This window comes from Carassius auratus, chromosome 1, assembly GCF_003368295.1.
Source record: "Carassius auratus strain Wakin chromosome 1, ASM336829v1, whole genome shotgun sequence".
Taxonomy (NCBI): Eukaryota; Metazoa; Chordata; class Actinopteri; order Cypriniformes; family Cyprinidae; genus Carassius; species Carassius auratus.
In genome coordinates this window covers 28,339,679-28,365,153 of record NC_039243.1, presented here as the reverse complement: position 1 = coordinate 28,365,153, position 25,475 = coordinate 28,339,679, and the positions used below count along the sequence as shown (strand labels likewise).

Sequence of the window (25,475 nt, the reverse complement as noted above, 5' to 3'; positions counted from 1 at the left end):
CATTCAAGATGTAGATGTCATTCTTTTTTTCAGCAGAACACTAATGAAGATTGTTAGCTGATACCATGTTCTTGCTGATTCAAAATATGCAAGTCAATGGATGTCATCACTTCGAGAGTTAAAACCGCCAGTAGAGGAAACACAAAATGAATACCCACAGTTCCTGATGATATATTGAGGTCTTATGAAGTGAATCACCAAGGACCATTGGTTCAGCTAAAAATCTTCGTTGTACTGAAGAAGGCAAGTCACCTAATGTTTATGAAATTCACTGCATAGTTATTTTCCTGTGTGGATATGTAAATTAACTCTCACCCCAAGCTATCTAATCTTAAACAGATGTACTGACAAAGTTTTACTGTCTTAGCTTAGAATTCCTGAACCACACCCAGAGGGTTCATAAACCACTGGAATAAAGGAATAGAGAGGGAGAGGAGATGAGGAAGAGGACGAGGGAGATGATTAGGGCACACAGAGATTCAAACCCTAGTTGTATAACATGCTTCACAACATGAGTGCTTGACATCAGGCAAGGATGAAGGTGAAAGATGGTATTTTATTTGCAATTAAATTGTTTTGTTTCCATGAAGAATACAACACACCCACAGTTACGGAATACACACGTGCATACACATCCTCACCGACGTCATCATGGGAAAAATGTTTTCGAAACACAACCTTCTGCATGCTGATAGCTTTAGCTTTAAATCATAGCTCACAGAAGAATGAAATGTTTTAAAACTGTAACCTGTTTGAACTAGACCTTTTTATAATATATCACGTCTTATGGAATAATGTGTACTGTACAAATGCAACTCTTTGTACAATAATATCAAATAATTACATATTTTTACATCTCTAAATATACGATGCTATGATTGTTTGTTGTTTCTGATGTTAGTCTTATACAAATAATATGTTGAGATTTACTGAAAAATCACATTTAGAGCTATCCAAAAACCCACATGTTAATAAAACAGCTGCTTTTTATCATCCTCATGTCTCCTTGCATCTTAACAGGACATGAACTCTTGGATTCACTACTTACACCAACACATTACCACGCCCTTTTGTCTTCTTTATTTAAAACACATTTCATTTCTTTTTTTTTTCAATAAATTTGTATAGTTTATAGGAAGAATGTTTTTTTTTCTGTTTTCCACTCCACTCCCTAAAAACATGAAAAAGTGAAACCTGTTTGAGGATGTTATTTTTCTCATGACCACCAACTTTTATCCATGAACAGTCACCAAGGTATGTCATTTAACCTGTAGTGACAAGACTGCAGAAGTTACCTTAAAATATTTTACTGTTGTTGTAATATATTTGATTTATTATCTAAAATGTAAGTAACTGTGTGACGGAATTCTACGTATCTCAAGCACACATGCAGTTTATTATATAGTTATAATTCATATTTCTCATATTTTAACACCTAATTTTGTGGGCTGGAATTTTGTTGGTAAAAAGTTTTGTGGTATATGGTGTTGTACATAATTAAAAGATACATGAGTGCTGTGATTGAATTGTGTGAATGGAATAAAGTGAGATATAAGCTTCTTTCCTACACTTAAATCTTAAAATAAAAAAACAGCCAACTTCATAACCAGCAAGTTCTTGTAGTAAGAATAATGTATGTTGGGGAACCATCAAAACAAAGTGATAACAGATATATGCAGTCTATTAATACTCTAAAGACTGCTAGATGATATGTAGTTGCCAAAGTTACTTAAACAGAATGTCTAAAGGGGACAGTTAAAATAAAGTGTTAAAAATTGGTGTAATAAGTGGAAAAATTGGTGTAATAATTGAATAGGATACCTCATAAAGCATTTTTGCCTGTTGAGTGCAATGTGTACATTGTTCTACAGCAGGGGCAGAGCTTGGTGAGTACAAGTCTGGAAGCTCCAGAAATGATTTCTGCAAAAATGCATTGCCTGAATTGCACATTTCTAAACGAAGTTGATCTAAAAGTATTTTCACCAAAACAGCGTTATAAATTACTCCAAACACTTGTCTGACATTTCATTATAGTTCTACAGTATGTGGCACTACTTCCATAAGAGTATGGTAGATTCATTTGTGTTGCCATGATTCAATTTTTAACATTCATCTTCAAATTTATGTGAGCTTGCAAGTGTAAAGCAAATGTTAGAAGAAAACTTAAAACTTCATAAACTTATTTTCAGAAAAGCAGATCCTGGATTGTGGAGAACTCATAATAATCTGAATCATTCAAAATATGCTGTGATGTTGTGTTTATAAGAAATTCTTTCACTGACCCCCCACATATTTTCTCATTATTCAGCACATTTGCAAAAAAAGGTCAACCAGAGATATTTCCTAAGCAAAGCTGTTAGATGAAATTAGATAAGATTCAAACTGAAAATTTATTTTAAAGAGTGTTAGAATCAGCTTTAAAATGTTAAAATCAACAAGTAGTGTGCCGACGTGACTTGAAAATGTGCACTCATAATGACTGATTCAACAGCATTGATGTGTTTGTGTGTGTCCTGATCAAACACTGACTGAGATTACCCTTAATAACATTCGTATATTAATTCGTAAATATTAATTCGTATATTGAAATTCTATGAGAACATGAGTGAAGCAGATCTATCAACTTCATCTGGAAGTGATATTGACCAAAGCGCAAAACTGACAGGTGTGCAGGTCACATCATGGTAAAAAGGCTGGAGAGGGGAAATGAAGGAATGTTACCCTTAGAGGCAAATCCCACAGACCTTGTTTGTCTGTTTGTTTGTTTGTTTGTTTGTTTGTTTTTGTTCTACCATTATATTATACCCTTTGGCACAGCACATTCTTTTCTTACTTTCTTCAAAGCCATAGGAAAGTGAATGTTTCTCTTGCTGAGGCAAATATCCAGGATCCCCCTCTAGGCACAGCAAGCACCAGAAAAATATAGATTATGAATCTAAACGCACAACAAATTCATGGTGAAGTAGCAATCCATTTAGAGAGTCATTTTGATAGTTGAGAGTTTATCCGTCAGATTCTCATAATATGCAGTATGAAGTATGTAAGGAATTGGATTTAATAGTGTGCATTAACTCTGAATGTAACCTGGAAGTTATGAATCATGAACGGATTTTAAAGAAAATAAAACCAAACAAATGTCAGCAAGATCTGAACAGATGGTTACAGTAACAACAGTTAAACATAAAGAAATAAAACTGTACTATGAAAAGAAGCCTCATTCGGCTAAAAACGTGTACATATTGTCTACTGGTTTGGACTTCTCTAAAGAAACCTGATGTTTATGTTGATGAAAGCTAGGTGTATCTACTATTGGACCAAAGATAGATTTTATGTTTGCTTTTTGTTTTGTCTAGTGACCTCTCTATTGGGTTCTTGCTAACGGATGTTATTGCCAAATGTTTTGCATTTGATACAGCAAAAACAACATGCATTTGGTGTATCAGTCTCTGTGAATACAGCCTTTGTTGTTAATATAATACTACAAAGCTGATATCTGTAGCTATTTTATGTGCTTAACCTAGATCATTACTTTGTATAACTACACTTATGACCTCCTTGCTCTGAGTGTCTTATGCACAGAACATCCGAATACAGTTTGCTGAATTGGTATTTAAGCAAACAGTGCCATCTCGTGTTTACTAATGTAGTTCAACTGTGTAAGAGCAAAAAATCTAAAATGTAACTCATATAATTTTTTAATTCATACTTTCGGTAAATATCATAAAATGTAAAGGATTATAAATTTAGTCTAACTTTAACCCATTTTACACATATTTTATATTAACTACTACTACTATTAAAGATTATAATAATTATTATTATTATCATCATCATCATTACAATCATCAACATCATCATTATTATTGTTTTTATTATTATTATTTTATCCTTTTGCTGATTTTTTTATTATCATTATTATTTTAGTTTATTTATATTAATATATTTATTTTATAATATGTTAATATGATTTAATAAATAAATAATATTTTATACGATTTAATATGAATATTTAATTTAGTATATTTTTTTATAGCCTATGATAAACAAATCTGAATCTGTGTACGCGCGGGTGGGTTGAATTTGGGGTGCATTTGTTGGGGAAGACAACATCTCGAAAAAGGTTGTTTTGTTTTTATGGACGCAGGAGGGCGCCAGGGGTCCCCTCGACGACTCGTCACCTGAACACCTGACCTGAGCAGAAAATAAAAGGGACCAGAGACTGACTTCAACTGCGGAACTCGGTTTTGAATATTGATATGAATGTACAGTAATTTCATGTAGCTGCATATGCTACTATAGTAATGACCCCCTACGTTTTGATCCTATTCTTCATCCTTCTTCATCCAACAAACCCAATCAAACGCCAGCACTAACATTAGACCTATACATTTTATTGGCCGCTTTACATGAGGTAGGCTAGACTCTCATAATATGACTACTTTTCATTTTAATTATTTATTTATTTATAAAATAACAAAATTATATTTTAAATCGCACCACAAGTCACTTAGGGATTATTGCTGGCAGAGTTTAGGCCGCAAAGTTTGTTGAGTTGACACAATACTTAGTAAATTGCCAGTTCTCATGGCTGAGGTAGTTTTCTATGTAGGTCTGTGCACGAGGCGTTTGGCGCGACAGAGCATCATATAGGGCTGGTTCCGCGCTTTATCCCTGCTGTTTACCGGGGAATAATTGCTGTTTTGCGCACCTGTGGGTGTAAGGAGACTGGCGCCGTCTGTGATTAGTCAGAGGAATGCAGACTGCTTCCGTAAAATACACTGACAACATTTCAACGATAGATGGCATTCCAGTTAAACCGTGCTTCTCAACAATAGGGAAATACATTCCTTTAATCAAGACTGTAAGCTTCATTTGATACTTTTAGACTATTAGGCTATAACTGGTTTAAATGTAGGTCATTATCGAGTAATTTACACGCGCACTGCTCCATTTGCAAGGTTAAAGGTTCAGGGTTCATATTAACAAGGTTGCATAGGGTAGCTATATAAACAAGACAATTTAATTCGAATTAAATTAGCTTATATATAATTCAATTAGCTGCACAACAAAATGTTCCTATACTGTAGAAAAAGACAATTCTCCTTTATGCATTTTATTCTACGTTATGGCTAGTTTTCTTCTGAAAAAAGGCCTAGTGTATTTTGCTGTTTTCTGTATCTTCTGCAAGTTTGCTAATGTTTAATTTATTTAGAAGACAAATTGTTATATTTCTTAACTCCTTGCTAATAAAAAAATAAATAAATCCCTTAAGACAAGAGCTGCAAGATATTTAGTTTTTTCAACTTGCCAGAAGTCTTGGGACTGCCTGCTAACCGATTGGTTCTCTTCAGCACATGACGCCCAGTATATGGCCCGCCCGTCAGCATCTCCAGGACAGACACCGCCGCGGAGCTCAAACCCTCTATCAACTATGGGCTGATATGTAACTTAAGTCCAAACCATCTAAGTTGGGTGATTTTTCTATAACCGGTTAATTGTTAGAGGTGCAGATTTTGAATAGCTATTTTAAGTAAATTCAGTTTACTGTTTTTTTTTTCCCCTGCAAAATGACCGCTGTTCTGGATAGCCTTGGCTCGGATATGCATTCAAACCAGATTACCTCGAGCAGCTTCAGTACCGTTCACAAGTCGCAGGATTCCCCAACATTACCGGTGTCGAGTGTGACCGACAGCAGCTTCTACAGTAGTTCACAGACGGGTCACTGCGCGGGGACAGCGTACGCACAACTGGCGTCTTATTCCTATCATCCTGGTACATTGGGTAATGTTCACTACAGCCCAAAGGCTTATGATTTAGGCTATGCTTCTTCTTATGGCGCTTATGGAGCGTATGGACCCAGTTCTTCACCAACACCAACCGAACCAGGTAAGACCCCCTCAGTATTCCCAAACGTCGTTTTCTGTTACCTGTTGTCTTCTTGCCATATTTTACGATGACAACGTTTGTGTTTAACTTTTTATAGAGAAAGAAGAGAGTGAACCGGAGGTGCGCATGGTGAACGGGAAGCCAAAAAAAGTCCGAAAACCGCGAACCATCTACTCCAGTTTTCAGCTGGCGGCTCTCCAGCGCCGATTCCAGAAAACCCAGTACCTCGCGCTCCCGGAACGCGCCGAGCTGGCGGCTTCTTTGGGCCTCACACAGACCCAGGTCAAACGCGGCTCCTTTACTGCATGCTGAGGCTGTATTTCTGTAGTTCTCATTATATTCAGGTGTAGCTGTATTGCATGTTTAACTTGGATGCGCTTTGTTGTGCACCACAGGTGAAGATATGGTTTCAGAACCGACGCTCAAAATTCAAAAAGTTGTGGAAAAACGGCGAGATTCCACCAGACCAGCCGGTCGCCGCCGGTGACTCTCCCTCTAGCAGTCCTCCACCACAAGCAGGATGGGATTTCCCACCGAACCAGACACCGAGCGACGGGGACACAGTTTCAGAGCAGCCCACAGGACCACCAAACACCACCGCCCCATCGTTTTTGACAAACTATTCATGGTACTCCTCCACCAATACGGTCACACATCTACAGCCCAGTACCTTAATACAATCTCATCACAGCTCTGCAATGACTGCTGGGACCATATTCTAACAGAGGACTAAAAATGGCCGAACACACCTGTTGTATGAGGATATAATAATAGACCTATTCTGTCACTGGACTTGTATCTTAGGAAAACATTAACTTTAAAATCTATTCAGGCTGGGTTTGCTAAAGATGTTTGCTGTGGAATTCACTGGCGCCACTAATGCGCTCAAGCAACGCACATTAAATTATTTTTCTATTTATTTATTTGTTTTCGTTATAGTCAAAATGAAAGGGGTAATCAGAGAAGTTTATTTCACATTCCAAGTGCAAACGGGTAGCCTTTTGTTCGTGAGTTGTACAGTAGCCTATATATTTGGTTTAGTGATAAATCTAATAAATGCTTATAACCTGCAGTCATAATTAAATGTGCGTTTTATTAACGCTTGGTTCTTTGATTGTTGTTTCGAGTTGTTTTCTCTGCAACCCAAGGGGTTTGTGGAGATGTGTTTTTCAGGTTTTGCCCTGTTATATATATATATATATATATATATATATTACTCTTCAAAGTGGAAACCAAGCACTTTTGGGGGCTAAAATGCATAAATCGTGTAAATGAAACTGTATAAAATGAAAGAGACCATGTTAATTTTGAACTCTCTAGGTTAATATGCACTAATTTAATATTTATAGAAATTATGGAATTGGCATATATTTGTAAACAACACTACGTCTATGCTGACTTTTTCTGTGCATATCTCCGATTCTTTTGCACAGGTAATGCATGTGATAATACGGTAGAACGAATCTGATCCTATTTAATCCTTTGTAAATGTTGTTGGTGAGGAGGTATCCTGCACCTCAGGGCATGAGGGGGAACGCCTGGCATTCGGACGCGTCTTGGCATGCGCAGAAGGAGATGCGAGGGCGTTCCGCGTGCGGCGAGGGCTCTTCCCACTCCAGACTCTCTGGAGTCAGCTCGCTCCTCTTCCAGACGTTTTATGAACGCCACTCAACCAGAGAAAAAATACATAAAACCGCCTCAAGCAGACCGCCCTGGAAACATTCTCCTCGAGCCCTTGCTTCCAGCTCCAGCACAGCCTTGAGCTATTCTTGTACGGGGACACGCAGTTCTCAGAGCTCGCTTCACTTCTTTACATGGTCAAGTTCAATAGTTTTGGAACTAAAATAGTTACTGGTATAGGTGGGAGACCCGGCTTACTCTAAGAACAAAACACCACTTGCCCAAGTGTACATTATTTTTCAAATGGCTATGAGGCATTGCCCATGTTTGCATATTATACAACATCTAGTTTAGTCAAGCCAAGGTTTATTTGTCATTGTGAATATGGGATTTAAAAATGTTTTACTTAAGGCAAATGCATATTACAAATAGACTGCATATTTTGTAAGGGCCTGCAATCGTGAATATTTTATCTTAACATTTTATTAAGTAGCCTATTATTAATCTCTATAATTAAAAATGTAAAAAATGTTTTACCTAAAAATGTAATTATATATTAAAGGGGAAAAAAATAAAAGAATATATCAGGAAAAAATCAATCAGCTTGGCCGAACAAACAAACAAAGAGCAGAATAAAAAACAGCATCATAACAGTTCATCAGTATTCCCGGGGTTTACCCAAGAGCCTAGCTATTTATAAAGAATAACATTTCATGGGCTGTTGTAGCTAATCGTTTATCTTGTATGATTTGTTTCTTTTGAGGTTCATTTAAACTTCCGCGGTTTTTCTAAATATGGACATGGTGGTTTGGGGTCCTTTGATTGATTGGTTGATTTATTATTATTATTATTTATTTATTTTTTATTTTTTCAAAAAGGCGTCTATTTTTATTCAGATTTTGGGTAGGCTATATCTCATTTTCAAACCCACCAGATCACTAGGACTAATTCAGGTAGCTAAAGCAAAGGCTACAATGATTGTAGCACATTTTACCGTTCTGCTTCACTCCTTATGTCATCCTTCACAGCTGGCAGTAATTGAAATGCCTGGGCTGATTTGCAACCACACCACTTTGAGTCCAAATGACTGCTTCCGTTTGGATTCAAAGCTACATCTGCATTAAGCAGGGTCTGTGCATTACTAGAAAATAAAAAAGAAGGGAAACATTATGCGGTTTTTGTCTGTAACTATATTTTGACCTTATTATTAATAACCACTTTCTGGATACTGCAGAAAAAATGCGCTGAGGTGGGCTGTCAGTAACACTAAAGTTGATTTGCATATGATACATTATGCAGGATTTCATGGATAGTTTTTTATTTTTTTTATTTTTATTTTTTTCTTTGCTATTATAAAAAGGCATTGTACGATTAAGGATAAAAGCAAATAAGCATTCACTTAGCCTAACCATACCCAAATGAAACGAACAAAATACATATTAAAAACACTGAGCTTTAAGATCAGATAGGAATAGATCGTGGAACGTCGTAAATAAAACAGAAATATTGAAAGATAAACGCTGAAACGAAAAGAGAGCGAAGTTTAACGTCAACATGACGATCTGGAACATCCTTCAGGACACAATACAGCACCTGCGGGCGGATCTACATAAGAAAAACGCTTATTGATTCCCTGCCTATTCCCTTTTCTTTTGTCCGAGTGAAAAGATTCCCTCCGCGCCAGAAATTGCTCGTAATTGGGACAGACAGAGGAAAATGCGTGAGGATGCACAAAACCCAAATGGCTGCAATTATGATTCGATTTAATGAGCACATAGAAAGCAGGCACCGTGCGGTCAGAAAGTGCGATCAAATCACATCAACTACAAATAAACAGATTATTATGATTAATATTAGAAACTTTTACGTGGTCTTACGAAAAATAACCATGGTTGTATTATTATGGTTTTTTGGCGTGTTGACTTGTTTAACCACAGATTTAGCTACTACAAATACCATGGTTAAACTATATGGTTAATATAGAAAAACCATGGTTAATTTGTGGTTATCATGGCTTAACTATAGTAACCATTGTTTTTTTTTGGTTTTATGATAATTTTCGTAAGGGTTTATATAACCTAGTGCATCGTCTCTAGTTTTTTTAGATGTAATTTAAAAGAACACAGCCTATACTTTTATAATATCGATTCGTAGTTAAACAAACTACCTGATCATACAAACGAACTTATCTTTTATCGGTGATAAGTGCAGTGACAAAGTGCGCGTTTCTTTAACTAGAGCTTATGGGGACTGTTTCATCCAAAAAGCAGAAGGAAACTCCCCAGATGTCACTCACAGCCGACTTAGGGTCACAATGTAATTAACTTTAATTGTACACATCATAAAGGCACAGCGATTAAACAGATGCAGAATGGAAGGCTCCTGGCGAGGGTTCGTGCATGTAAGCGCACCTTCTGATTAGTCAGTTGACTTCTTTCATTTGTGTTTTTTTTTTTTTTTTTTTTTTTTTTTTGCTATTTCATATTTGTGGAATTCGATTTAGGCTATTTATTTATGTTTTACAATCCACACACTTCAAAACTTGCAAGACTGGAAGCTTTGAAGACTGCTATTCTCAATGCGCATTTTAGACAGCAGATTTCCAACTTGAATTCAAATGTCAGCAAGCATAAGCCAAAAAGTTTTTCAATGTTGTCGTGAAGCAGATGTGATTATAGGGAATTCTTGATACGCTACACATGGCTCATACGAAAACCCTTGGCCCATAAATATGATCACCTCTCGAGAGATGCACAGAGCTAACTACATTACTGCGGAGTCATATTATGATGCACGGAGAAACCCCGCCACAATAATAAGACGTAATAAGATTTCATTCCCTGAGCTTTCAGTGAGTTTAGTCAGAGATGACATCAGAAACAAAGAGTTTGGAATAGTGAAGAGATTTTAAAACTCATTACACAATAACCTACATGCATTAAACAATTAACCCTATCAATTCTTAACGTAGAAACGCAGCGCTGGAGCTGCACAGATGTTCCATGAAGCCGTTTGGTCAGGCTAACAAAATAAGATAAAACACTGGATAAATGTCAAGAAACATTTATTTAAAGAACAGATTCTATTACTCTTAAAACCCATATCCATCTCACAAGCCACACTTCAAGATGATCCATATTCTTGTCCGGTCAATCTTCATCTGAGTTTGGTCAGAATCTCCACCCCATCACTGGTGAGGACAACCGTGTGTTCAAACTGGGCCGATCGGAGTATTATCACACAAGAAAACAAACACACAGGGAAATATGTTGAGATTCAGTTGTTCATCTACGATCACTGGTCCTCAACCAGGTCCAGGGCTCACCAAGGGCCTCGGCAAACTTCTAAGAGTGCTGCAAGATGACTTAAAATGTTTCGATATCATAAAGAAAATATTATGAAGTGTGATTTCCAGACCTAGAAAAGTGCTATAAAATAATAATAATGCAAAAAAACTAAACAAAAATAATAATAATAATAATAATAATACAATCATATAACACCATTAGAACTTTTATACATTTTTATGAATAATGTCTAGTTCTGCCAAACTCAAAAATATTTTGGAAGGAAGAAATTGTGAGTCCTTATTCAGTAAATCACTATGGGGCCTCAGAGTCTAATGTAGCCATTTTCTTATATTGCATATTACCCCACTTAACCTTAAAAATCAGTGCTCTAATCAACCACTGACCAAGTAACACTCTGCTCTCACCTGCCAACAGGGCAATCAGCTCATTTGCAATTAACACTGAAGGGCTCTCCAGTGAAATATATCCAGTTAAAGGAAAGTTTATCCCAGAGCACTTAACTCTCTATACGTGCTTCAAATTCTGAGGGTACTTGGTCATTCCAAGCTAAATGTCAACAGCCATAAAGTTCTTAAATATTCTCAATTGAAATTGGCCACTTATTCTTGTATGAAGTAAAAATGATTAATATAGGCTACATTTAAATGGCTGCATTTGGGCTCTCATTAGAAAGGTGGTGAGCGAAGTGTGGGAGAGGAAACTGGACACAACATGCACCTTTTGTCATCCACAGATGTCCACTTGTTCCTCAGGATCTTGAATTCGGAGGATCCTTCCATAAGAATGGGTTCTGGAAAAATGGATGAATGGTTTAACTTCCTGAAATGTACAAATTCATGCTTCCGTTGATGTTCTTAATAACATTCAATCTGTCTGTCATCTAAAACAGTGATGGGTACCCACACAGACCTGTGGTGAAGGACATGCACTCTTCCATCTGTAGATCAATATCACTGGCTGTAAAAGAGAAAAGAAGCATTAACCACCAAAAGACAACTGTCTACTGTATATAAACAGAGCAACTGAAAGGGTCCTTGCACCAGTACTCGAATTAATGCTAAAGCATCTTAGCTGATCACATTAATCAGCTGTATTAATAGGGCTGCAATAGAGTTTAACAAATGAATTAGCTTTAGAAGTAAAGCTCATAGATAAATCAGAGGGTTAGTTCACCCAAAACTGCAAATTGTCATAATTTACTAACAGTCATTAATCTAAACCGGCACTAAAGAAGATATTAGCATCCAAACTGTAGAATATCTTTGACTTTCATTATAAGGACAAGGAAATTAGATGACTGGCTTTCATTTTAAGCACAAACAACAACAAAACACCCCGTGACATTCCGAATATCTTGCGTTCCACTGAAGAAATTCAGTCATACAGGTTTGGACATGACATTTTCAGTAAAGTCAATCATAGATAATTTGAGAAATCATTTCTAAATATTTGAAGTAAAATAAATTAATAATACATAAAATAATTGTAACTCTCACTGTGATGCCATGTCTCATGGATAACCAAGGAAATATGTGCCGATCCCATGGCCGATACAATATGGATTGGAAATACTCGATTTATGTTTAGCCAGGTTTATCTTGGTTGATGTGTGATTGCATGTATATTTTACATGTCTGATTAATGATTAAGTGTAAAATAAAAATTTCTCATTGGGTAAAAAAAAGTCTGGTTTACCCATGAGCCTGCACCCAGTAAGAGGGCGCTGCCTTTGAAATGGCCAATTTAACATGGAAATAACATTACAGACAGCATTTGACTGTCGAAAAGGCATGGTTGAAATGTTCTGGTTTAGTTGTTTTTTTTATATTCTGGGAGGTGGGGTGGGGTGGGGTTAGAGGACAAAGGTGTGTAACAGACGAAAAGCATAAGTCGAAAAAGAAAGAAAAAAAGACAGAGACAAAGAATTGCAAAGAAAGAGCTGGAGAGAGGATGCTAGGGTGCCAGCATGATAAAAAATAATAAAAGAAGAGATGGAGAGAAGGAGTGAAAGAGAGGTCTAAGTGCTTTTTCCTGAGGAGAAGTAATTGTTCCCTCTGTGTGTATATAATAACAGTGTATGTCTCTGCAGAAGCTCAGGATCCTACGCAGAGAGAGAGAGAGAGAGAGACAAAAGCATCGCTTCCTCAGAAATATCTATTGCTACACTGCACAAATACACTCACTTAAAAGTATTATTTTAAAGATATAAGTAAAATAAACATTTATATATATACTTATTTTCAAGATATAAGTAAAATAAACATTTATATATATATATATATATATATATATATATATATATATATATATATATATATATATATATATATATATATATATATATATATATATATATATATATATATATATATATATATGTCATTAAAATAATAATAAAATATTCACTCTTTTTTTTTTAGCTAAATGTTTTGACCTTGAAACCATTTCGGCATCTTCACTTTTGATATTGTGCACATTTAGGTCTTTGTAGTAGACGTGGAAATGCAATAAGATATTGTTAAAGATGTTTTTGTACTGTATGTGAGTGACTGACTATGTCCTCTCTCTGTGAAAAGGCTCCTGTGGATCTTTTCGTGTCTCTGCGGGGAGCTGAATCCATCCTGGCAGAGTCTACGATTCTCAAAGACAGCAGGAGCAAGCCTGTAATTTACATCGCTCGCTCTCTCTCTCTCTCTCTCTCTCACACACACACACACACACACGGACACTTGCACACATGAACACATCCAACAAGACAAACTAACCTGTAATTTACACCCCATTGCAGGAAAAAACCCATTGCACTCTGGGTAATTGCCTGCTCAGAGCTCACTGAGAAAAACATTAACTCTGTGCAGCCCTTCTTCAGACACTACACTATCAAATAAAGACTGACGAGGCAAGATTGCAGACTTTTTTTCTTCTTTTGCGCACAAGAGGGATTGCAGAGAGGTTTAGGGGTTAGATGAGCTATTTTTAACAGGAGCAAGTTGAAAGATGCAATGAATAAAAGAACATTTCCCACAGACATCACTCTTGAAGATGCGGGATGCTGTTAGGAATTCAGTCTCTAATGCAATCTGGGATGAGTGTGGGAATGAACACACACCTCATCGTGTTGTCAGTGACACACAGAGGTTGACCTGGTCCACAGGTGGTGATGGCCTGATCTCTGCACTGACGAGTCACATCCACTGACTTTCACTAACGTTCACTTACTGAGCCAATCAGAAAGGTTTCTGAGGTGTCACTGTAGTAACCTTCTAGATAAACCTATATATATAGCATCCACTATTTACAGATACTGAGGTGTAAACAATAACTTCATTGTTTTGGAATCTAACAGCAATTAACTAACTTAGAATTTAAACAAAGGACTCACTGTGACATCTATATCAATGATATCTCCTTCCTGCAATGACCGACTAGTAAGTTGTTAAAAAATACATAAAAAATGCAATTCATACATACTTTTAATTTCTGAACTACAGTCCATTTCAATATATTTTTGAGGGGTATAAAGTACAAAACAAATCAGGGGTGATATGATTGTTCTGGCATCATAAGAAAAAAACATATTTAAATAACTTTTAATAAATTCAGTTTAAGTTATGTGGTGCAACCATCAAAATCAAGGGGCGAAACTAACATGCAGGCTTAAAAAAAAAACATTGCGTCAAAGCAACTGAACAACATTCATCAGTAAAACAGTGTGTCAATAATGCAAAATGACAGTTAAAGCCAGTTCATCACTGAATTCAGTGATGTCATCTCAGTTTAAATAGTATCTGTGCAATCATTTTCAATCAAGTCAACGATATCGCTGTAGATGAAGTGACCCGAACTAAGTAAGCCAGAGGCTAAACACACCTATACGAAGTAATCAAGGTCTTTAAGAGTGCTAGAAACCGTTAATTTGGAGTGAACAATATTTGGAGAAAGCGCAGCAAAAATAGTTTTACAAGAGCAGTCACCAACAATTTTGAAACGTGTTCCGTTCACTCTCTTTCATTTCTATGGAATCTGCAAACAGCATCTGTCTGCCACACAACTCTAACAGAAATTCAATGATGTCAAAACTACAACGTGGATATCAAGACATGTGTGAAACAAGCTGCCCGATACATGGTAGAACCACAGAGGTTGGTATCTACCAGTAATAACCATCTCTGCTAGAAACGTCTAGACAGGTGTTTCGGAGCAGGTTGCAGCCAAAGTCCTTTAAAAGTCATGTCACTCGGCGGCCATCTTTGAAACACCTCTCGGGCATGCAAGTGCAGCTCCTATCACTTTCTATGGGGAAACATCAAATTCTCCAAAACTGTTCACTAAGCTTAAGATTAAATTTCATATTTGAAATCACCAAAGAAATCTGACAACAAAGGTGTCATAAATGTTGTTACTTTTACCCAAATAGCGTTATTAAAAGCTTGTTTTATCAGGCTAGATCAGCCAGTGCGAATTCACAGTCCTAAAAGCACGTCTCAGAACGCTGACTGTTTTTATAGCAACTGGGAATCTGCAGTGATGCGCCGACTTTACCGATTAGCGATTGGCTCTTTCATTCAGGAGGCGGGGCTTCCTGTGATTGAGCAGCAATATTTAGCGTTGCATTTTCCCCCATTCAAAACTATACGAGTGACATGTCTTTCGTATTCTATAGTCTTTATTGTAGCCATGCCATTGACAATTATACTAACAAACAAAAGTATAGACATGCAGTCACAACAAATGTCTTACATTTTGGACACAGTGACAGTTAAAAGGTAAAGTTTAAAGCATTTTAAACCAGCTTAACTCACCTCAGGTTTTATTTTGATGAGGAGTATAAAGTACAAAAGACGCGACTCTTTCAATGCCATTAAGTTAGGAAAAGAAGGCTATTGAAATCAGATCACCTATGCAAGTTTATATTAGACAGCTCAAAAGTAATTTCCACTATATTATTTAGTATGACCAATTAAATTAATTTCACTTCATTTCCCCACATCCTTTTGCTAGTGTGATAGTATATTGGTGAGTTCAAGTCATGTCAGAAAGATCTTATTTACATATTGAACACAAATGAGGGGCACCACAAAGTCATAATTATAAGTAGGAAACTCAAAAATTTTTGGTCCCAGGTTTCCGAATTGGAGGTGTTTCAGTGAGAAAATATGGCTGACACAAAAGAGGCAGCATCCATGTTGATGGTAAATTTGTTTAAATTAATTAAATTCTTATTGTAAATGGAAAAAAAAAATAAGTCGCATGAACAAAATAAAATATTTTTGTACAATTACGATAGAATATGATTAATTTTACAGCACCATAAACTGATAAAAAAAAAAAAAAAAAAAAAACATAAAAATTCAGCACACATTTAATGAGCATACTTTAAAGAATCATGCTGTAGAAGTGGAGGCAAAAAATCTTGCGCAACCTTTCCCCAACCAAAATGACATCATCTGCATTTGACATCAAAATTGCATCTTCCTAACTTGTGAATATAAGTGCATTTAAAATTCTCCTGGGAGGTTTGTGTTTATGAGTTGGGATGTCATAATTACGATGTCAAGCATGTTTAAGTAATTTAATCGGAGAAAAGAACTATTAATTAGTTATTAAAATAACAGTTAATTAGTTAACTTTTTAATTGATTATTGTATAGCACTAATTTAAATATATAAAATCCATATTGATGAATTGCATTATATATAAACATATATATAGGAACATAATAATACTTATATTTAAATAATTTATTCTTAAATATTGTATATAATCATAATATTCTAAACTACACTTGCATGACACAAGTGTCTGTATTTGATGATGTTGCATACATTTCAATCAAATGTATTCTATTGTCAAGTCAACGTCTATTCTCAAACCCTGTGAATCATGTGCCAAACCCATTCCCTTTCTCACAAGAATAACACAGCTGCACTGTAAACAAACAGTCCATACAATTACACAATGAAGTGATGTTCACATAATGTGTTTAATTTTGAATCTGAACCACAAATGAAAATAATCTGAGATCCACCACCTCAAATCAACAACCATGTTGTGACTCACGCCAACAAGGACTGCAGAGTTTTGCCTTCAGACTATTAATAATAATAATTAAAAAACAAAAAATAAATATGTATGTTTGTGTGTGTGTGTGTGTGTGTATATATATACCAATATATATATATAATGATTTAAAAGAACTGTCACAAAAAAAACCACAGTGGTCAAAATCCCAAGATAAGTGCAGGTATACACAGGAAAGATGAAAATACCAGGGATGAAGGGAGTAGTTCAGAACCAGCGGAGTGGCAGCTGGGGTTTAGAATACAGGCAGTAGTGGGTTAACCCAGGGTGGGGTAGTGGCTGTGTGTAGTGACAACAATTTGGGTGGTAGACAGCAAAGGATGTGGCCTAAAGGATGTGGACCGAACTGAATTCCCTTTGTGTGTATGTGTGTGGTCGACTTTAGACTTAGACTTGTGCTTTAGCTGGTTTGTATAATCCTTACTTCAGGACTTGCAGTGCATCAGTGTCATGTGTCAACTTTAATGTCAATGTATTACTATTAATTGCTCTGTAAGCCTAAAGACAATTAAGACGCTTCATACATTATCTTTCCTAAACAGTGTGCGAGACTGGAATTTGTGCATCATTATTTATAGAAAGTGAAAGTGACGTGACATTCAGCCAAGTATGATGACCCATACTCAGAATTCGTGCTCTGCATTTAACCCATCCAAAGTGCACACACACACAGAGCAGTGAACACACACACACACACTGTGAACACACACCCAGAGCAGTGGGAAGCCATTTATACTGCGGCGCCCGGGGAGCAGTTGGGGGTTCGATGCCTTGCTCAAGGGCATCTAATTCGTGGTATTGATGGTGGAGAAAGCACTGTACATGCACTTCCCCCATCCAAAATTCCTGCTTGCCAGAGACTCGAACTCACAACCCTTTGATTGCGAGTCCGACTCTCTAACCATTAGACCACGACTTCCCTCAAAAAGTTTCACGGATAGCGATTCACGGATTTGAATGTCATCCTTTCGCAGGGGCCATGCTAATCTTCTCTGTATCAATTCAATTTTAGTATATGTGCCGCCGTGGCGAGCACAAACATGTAAAAGCGTCAATGGATTGCGTTTATATAGCGCTTTCAACAGACCACATGGCCATACAAAGCACTTTACAAGTTGCCTCACATTCACCCATTCACTCACTCATTCATACATCAACTGCGGTGTCAGCCATTTGAGGCGCCATCCAGCTCGTCGGGAGCAGCTGGGGTTAGTTGTCTTGCTCAAGGACACCTCGACACTTGGTCATGTGGAGCCGGGGATTGAACCACCAACCTTCCAGTTTGTGGACAACCTACACGAACCAATGAGCCACTGCCGCCCACAACAAAAATGCTGAAGAGAGTTCTATGGAATGAAGTTCTATTAATTTGTATATTATTATTATTATGTAGAAAATCAATAGCTGCATTAGTTCTTAAACAACATAAATGTCATCAAAGTTTAATGAATATTGCAGTTCCTTTGTGTTTACCTAATTAGTTTATTAAGTGGTAAACCAGCTAAACCATTTTCTGCTTGTTAATAACCGTTGTCAACGGAGTAATTATTCTTGCTGCATAAAGAAGATCTGTAAAGTTGCAAAGACTAATGTCTCAAATCCAAAGAGATAGGGCTGCAACGATTATGACAAAAATCATAATGGTGATTACTCCCTTGAAATTGTAATTGCGGTTATTAATTACGGTTATCACAATTTACATTGAATGATGTTTATATCATTGTAATAGTATGCCTCAAATGTCAAATATATATTGGACTGTTTATTTATTCTTTAAATTATGAAAAAAGTACAAATATTCATGGTATTATAATGTTATACATTTACATTTAATCATTTAGCAGACGCTTTTATCCAAAGCGACTTACAAATGAGAACAACAGAAGCAATCAGGTCAACAAGAGAACAACAACAGTATACAAGTGCCATGTCAAGTCTCAGTTAGTCTAGTAAAGTAAAGAACGCATAGTCAGGTTGTTTTTTTTACATGAAAGACAAGAAAAGGAAAAGTGCTAGTATTAGTCCTGGCGAAAAAGACTTGAAAATGAGTAAAGACTCTACGAATTGTGATTGGGATTCATTCCACCAGCTTGGCACAATCCAGGAAAAGCTCTGTGAGAGTGATTTTTAATTTCTTTGGGATGGCACCACAAGGCGTCGTTCACTTGCAGAGCACAAACTTCTGGAAGGCACATAAGATTGAACTAGTTTAGGTTTAGGTATGTTGGTGCCATGCCAGTGGTCGTCTTGTAGGCAAGCATCAGTACCTTGAATTTGATGCAAACAGCTACTGGTAGCCAGTGTAACCTGATGAGGAGAGGAGTAACGTGAGCTTTTTTTGGTTCATTGAAGACAACCCTCGCTGCTGCATTCTGGATCAATTGCAGAGGCTTGATAATACTGGAACATGCAGGAAGGCCCACCAGGAGAGCATTACAATATTCCAGTCTGGAGAGAACAAGAGGTCGGACAAGAAGTTGGGTGGATTGCTCTGACAGGAAGGGTCTAATCTTCCTAATTTTGTATAAGGCAAATCTGCAGCACCGGGTCATTGTAGCAACATGGTCTATGAAGCTTAACTGATGATCCATCACAACTCCTAGGTTTCTGGCTGTCCTGGAAGGAGCTATGGTTGACGAGCCCAGCTGTATAGAGAAGTTGAGATGAAACAATGGGTTAGCTGGAATCACCAGGAGTTCTGTCTTATTAAGGTTGAGCTGAAGGTGATGGTCTTTCATCCAGCTAGACATGTCACACAGAAAGGCTGAAATGCAAGCTGCTATCATCGGGTCATCTGGAATAAGAAGTAGAGTTGGGTGTCATCAGTGTAGCAGTGATAAGAAAAGCCATGCTTCTGAATGACAGATCCTAATGACGTCATGTAGATGGACAAGAGAAGTGGTCCAAGTACTGAGCCTTGAGGAACCCCAGTAGCAAGTTGTTGTGATTTAGAAACATCACCCCTCCAAGACACGCTGAAGGATCTATCAGAGATAGTTTATACGTAAACTAAAAAAAAAAAAAAAAAAAAAAACAATGGAAAAACCCTTAAAACCCTGTTAAGATAACATGTAGAAAGAAAAAAAATATCTCAATCACACACAATAACAAGTGGATTTGATTAATTGCCCTTTGAACAATTACCTAATTGTGGCATCCATAATTGTAATCAAGATTAGAAATTTGATTAATTGTGCAGCCCTACAAAGAGATATTCTTTATAAAAGTTAAGATTTGTCCAACGCCCTGCTAAATCTGCTTTTTTTAAACACAGATTTGCATAACACGGGCCAAATGTTCACACAAAGAAAGAAGGCAAAACTTTTGAAAAGCGAAAGACAAAAGTGAAAGTCATGACATTTGCCAAGTATGGTAATCCATTCTCGGAATTTGTGTTCTGCATTTAACTCATCCAAGTGCACAAACACAGCAGTGAGAAGTGAACACACACCATAAACACACACCCAGAGCAGTGGACAGCCATTTTGCTCCAGCACCCGTGGTGTGCCTTGCTCAAGAGCCCCTGGGCCATGGGTATTGAGGGTGGAAGAGAGCACTGTTCATTCTGTTCTCGCTGTATTGTTGTTGCCACCATGTTGTGGAAACGCTGTGTTTCTTTGTGAAAGCAAAACTACTTTGTTTGGCCTTCCAAAAGAGCAAAATATCTGCTTCATTATGCCTAGAGCCGATCAGTGCTGGTTGCTGAGGAAATACATTAACTTCCCTGGATTGGCTTTCATCGTGGACAAAACTGGGTCCAATCCGGGGACATCACGTGTCCTTCGTCGAATCCCACTGGATGCAACAAATGCCTCATTTGTAATGGGTTTTATTGGTTAGTCTCGTTGTGCCAGGAGACGGCATCGCATTATGTTAAGGGGTGTAACATTTCCGTCACAGGCTTGATGTATTCAGCCAATCACAATACACTGGATAGCTGGCCAATCAGAGCACACATTGCTTTTAGACCGATGAGCCTTGTAAAAAACTATGCATTTCAGAAAGGCGGGCATAGAGGAGAAACAATAATGTACATTACATGGAAAATAACGTGTTGCATTAAAATGAATACACAACATAATTTTCGTTTTTAGCAAGGTCAAATAACTCCTTCAAATAACAAACTGAAATAATAAATACATATATTTCCCTGTTCTTGTTTGGGCAAATCTTACTGAAATAGGAAAGCTTCTTTGTCAGGAAACCCAACAATTCACTTTGGGTTATAATTAATTTAAATATAAAAGAAAAAGGGAGAAAAAATGGCTGAGCAGACGGGAGGGTTGTATGCTTTTTCTCTATTTACTTCTATTGGACCCACAGAGACCCTGCCAAACCAGCAAACAATAAAGAGCTCCAAGACAGTGCCATGAGTCCAGGCTTCCTGCAGTCTTGTATAAAACTCCCAAATGTAATGCATAAAAAATTGACAAATTGGGACACAGCGCAAATGATTAAAATTGTAGAGACTAAATATAAAACTTCAATCATCTGAATAGCCCGTTATGTATGACGCAACATACACTACCGGTTTGAAATTGGAATTAGATTAACCAATGCAGTTTTCTTTTTTTCTTCTTTTTTTACATATTTCATGTGTCATAAGTCTCGTCTCGAGAGTTTAGCTCTGCGAGCCTATGTCATAAAAATATAATAATGTTTTTTGTTCGAGAGCTTTTATAAAAATCATTCTTTCTAAATGTGATGTAGGTTATTGCGACTTTAAATAAACAGAAACAGACTCGACTGAATAGGCAGGCTATGTTCATAATGCTTTATTTATGTGACTAATTTTCAATCCTGATAAATTTATTCATTATGATCAGTGTATCACTTATTATAATAAAACATCGATGCTATTGGATTTAAATATTTAGCAAAGCATGCAAACAAACTTTTAACAACACTTTTATCATGTTCGTTCTGCGATTGCGCTAGTTCCAATGGCTTATTTCTTATTATTGCTGATAACTTCTCTTTGTTGGAGAAATGATGGGGTTGCATGACGTTGTTCTTGAGAGGCGTGTGAGGGGCAGGTTTTAGTGAATTTTGGCCTCGGTGCTGCATATGGATCCAACATTTCTGACTCTCGTCGTAACAATATATGGCAATACTCTTGGCAATATGTCATATATTAGCCTATATTTCAATATAGGATTGGATGCTAAAAGTCTATCTTGATTTCCTATTCCTGTAAAATTATTTTCAAAATCACTGAAAAGTAAGTGCTGGCATATTTTCTAGTGGTGTATGGTTGCACAGTGAAAAGTATAATAATACTTCTTCTTCTCATAGCATGTGGTTCACTGTAAAGCACTCTTCATATTTTCAAAATAAGGCTTTTGTGTGAGTCATGAAGAAAGGCAGCAGTGCAGTTGTTTGCTCTGCTGAGAGTTAGAGGAAAACAGTTTTGGTACCCGCTAGGTAAGACTGTACGTGCAAGACTGTAATTTCTGAGCTATCTGTCTGGGATCTGAGGAAACACAGCGACACATTTTCTCTCAGCCTGCAGACTGCAAAATTAGTATTGAAACATGACATTACATCTGAGCTTCGGTCAAGTTACAGTCATACAAATGTGTATTTATGTTTATTTGATTCTTTTGTTTTTGTGTGTTTGAGTCTTTTGGTTGATCATTCAGAAATGATTCTGCCCTCTAGTGATCTAGGGCTGTGACTCATATGTATATCAGAATATAATTATATGAATGCTGATGATGTGAACTCCTCACAACCTTACAACTAAGCCCTTTAAACTTTCAACATCCACGTTCAAGATGCACTGCTCTGAAAACAAATATCTAAATCTAAGGACAGCAATGCACTAAAAAGCTTTTATATGTGGAAAATATAAAATCCAATATTGTATTAGCATGCATTATTTATATGAAAATAATCATATCTAAAAAAAAAAAAAAAACAAGGTATCAAATTGTTCATGAAAAAATTTGAATTTGAATGAACACATGGGTGTTGTTCGAACTAATTATGATCTTGAATCATCATAGAAGTATGGGATAGTGTGGCATAAACCATGTTGGATATAATTAATAGAGCGTGCATATGTCTTTATAGTCAAATTAGTTACACTTCTGATAAGAGCTGGTTTTGCATTTCTGAATTCTAGCTGAACCATGCAGGTCATTTATTTTATGGTCAAGGTAAAGGCCTGTGTGTATGAGCAGGGGTTTTAAGCAGGTGCCAGGGAAAACTTGGAATGATTGTGATTTTGCCCTTTTTTTGCATCTATAAAAAGGAAATTGTGATTATGAAATAAAACATCTTAGGGTTTTAAAGCATTGAAACGGTAATAAACTAAACAAAAACGAAAGTGTACATACAATTTTAAAATACATTAGATATTTTTTTTCAAATTGTTCACATTTAGGAGGCAACACAAAAAGCTTTAAGAAGCGCTTCACTGCAAAATTAGGCCTGCTATGAACTAAATTATAAATAAATTGTCAGTTGAACCTGAGAGAAACAAATCACTGTGTGAACATATGTATAAACACACACACACACACACACACACACACTGTGACAATGGTGTTAAAATGACATTAGCTTTGCAGCACTTTCACACACATTGACGTGCCACATCTTGGATATTAAGGCTCTACTGCCATCTAGCGGTGTATCACGGTAAACCGACTCCGCTCTAGCGCCACCCCATTAAAACCATCAAAATGGCAAGTTAATAGCTTTCAAAGTATTTAGGACGATAAGGGACCAGCTAGTTTATTTATACAAAACAATCTCTGGCTACTTGGAGCCTCCAGATAGTGTGTAGTTATAAAAAATACACTGTGACTGTCATTTTATAAGTGCATTTTAACTGCTTGCTGTTGAATATACAGTACGATACAGAACCTTTCAGTCTCTGATTTACTCCGGGATAATAATTAGTTGGCGCGCCGTACACACGTGGGTTAACTACGTGTTGTGTTTTGGTGGAACTCTTCCTCAAAACCACTAACAATACGGTTATCTGAACCGTGCTGAAATTCAAAACATTTGTGCTTTGCTCTGGAGGAGTGCTGAAGATGTACCTGAGAGATGACATCTGGTGCGGAAGTGAAGTTTGTAAGGAGTGTAAAGATGAAGCGCCGGTGCTGCACGGCGGTAGAGTTAGTTTGACGTTTGACATTCATTGGACGTTTTTTTTTTTTTTTTGGCCAATTAAACTCACTGAGCCCAAACTAACTCAGATAGTCATAAATATATGCCCTTTACATTGCACAACGCTTAATTTCTAGGGACAAAAAAATTACCTTTTAAATTAATTAAACAATTTAACTACGTGTCATTATAATGTAAAACCAACAATAAAATGTTCAGAAAAACATCCATGTTATTGCACAAAACTCCACTTTTGGAATTACCATTTATGTGTTTTATAATAATTTTACAACTTTTAATGTATGCAATACTATAAATCCATTACACGACAACACCATTTGATCTAAAGGTATCAAACTAACTGTAAAATATTCAGAATATTATTCCCTATAATGCACATGGTTTTTTTATTTTATTATTATGTCTTAATTGTTTTTATATACAGTACTGAATCGATGTGTTTCATGTTTTATATACTGTATCCACTTAAATTAAACTCTGACACTATTTGAGATAAAGGAATCAAACCAACTGTAAAATATTCAGAATATTATTCCCTATGATGCACAATACTTATTTTTTCGAATTATGTACTGAATTCTTATTTTTCATATGTTTAATATTCTGTACCCACTTGAATTAAACTCTGACATCCTAATAAATAATAATAATAATAATAATTAAACTCTAAAATCCTGTGTCCTCATTGGCTGCCTACCTGCATGATCACTCTTGAGAACACTTGTCTTGCACCTGATTCTGGGTCCCGATTGGATGTTTGTTTGCATGATCAGCACATGCACATGTAAAAAGTTCTAAAAAACACAATTAAAAAGATGTGTATGGGTTCTGATGAAAAAAACACACACAAAATAATAAAATAAAAACAGGCTTTGTGCATTATTTTTCCCTTTATTCACTACCATTCAAAACTTTTGGGACAGTACTTTATTTTATTTTTTTTGCATCACAGGAATAAAGGACATTTTATAATATATTCACATAGAAAATAGTTATTTAAAAATTTAATAATATTTCACACTATAACAAATATAAAATCTTACCACCCCAAAATATTTGAATGGTACTGTCACATTTTCACATGTAATAACTTTATAATTAGCCATTTTTAATTGACAGCATTCATATAAGGATATCAGAATAATTGTGAAATGTTATCATGTTCAAAAATGAATTCAGGTTTTGTTTGCATGTTGTTTTCTTATGTAGGTGAAGAGGATATCAGGAGCTTGATTGGCAACCCTAAACCCATGGACAGACTTCATTATAGCATGAAATCAGTGGCAGTAAGTTACTGTTTCCAGAGCATCTGCCCTTATCCAGGATTCAGAGTGGCATTAAGAGCAGACTGTTCCTTCAGGACACGTTCCTTGCCAACAGAGACAACTATCTGGAGGGAAAGGTGTTCATAAATAGAGAGGGAGAGGAGATCAA

At 36.4% G+C, this 25,475-nt stretch overlaps 1 protein-coding gene, 1 long non-coding RNA gene and 1 pseudogene across 2 annotated transcripts; 1 reads left to right on the top strand and 2 right to left on the bottom strand.

Moving 5' to 3' along the window:
• The first annotated feature begins 5,198 nt into the window (after positions 1-5,198).
• Positions 5,199-6,970, top strand: LOC113106330 (homeobox protein Dlx2b-like). Its single transcript, XM_026268151.1, has 3 exons — positions 5,199-5,886; positions 5,984-6,168; positions 6,282-6,970. The coding sequence occupies exons 1-3, from the start codon at positions 5,568-5,570 to the stop codon at positions 6,606-6,608; spliced, it is 831 nt and encodes a 276-aa protein (XP_026123936.1). The 5' UTR covers positions 5,199-5,567; the 3' UTR covers positions 6,609-6,970.
• Positions 6,971-10,622: 3,652 nt separating this feature from the next.
• LOC113068592 (uncharacterized) lies at positions 10,623-11,786 on the bottom strand. The gene is made up of 3 exons (XR_003279623.1): positions 11,727-11,786; positions 11,535-11,607; positions 10,623-10,722 (listed from the first exon to the last, which is right to left on the bottom strand). It is a non-coding gene; the product is annotated as an uncharacterized LOC113068592 (long non-coding RNA).
• Positions 11,787-17,821: 6,035 nt separating this feature from the next.
• Positions 17,822-17,934, bottom strand: LOC113110224 (uncharacterized; annotated as a pseudogene).
• Positions 17,935-25,475: the final 7,541 nt, after the last annotated feature.

What these genes read in the sequence shown, in the direction of transcription:
- LOC113106330 (XM_026268151.1), top strand. Translation starts at nt 5,568, where the DNA reads ATGACCGCTGTTCTGGATAGCCTTGGCTCGGATATGCATTCAAACCAG. An exon ending in ACCAACACCAACCGAACCAG is followed by an intron (nt 5,887 to 5,983) that starts GTAAGACCCCCT and finishes AACTTTTTATAG; the next exon opens with AGAAAGAAGAGAGTGAACCG. An exon ending in TGGGCCTCACACAGACCCAG is followed by an intron (nt 6,169 to 6,281) that starts GTCAAACGCGGC and finishes TGTGCACCACAG; the next exon opens with GTGAAGATATGGTTTCAGAA.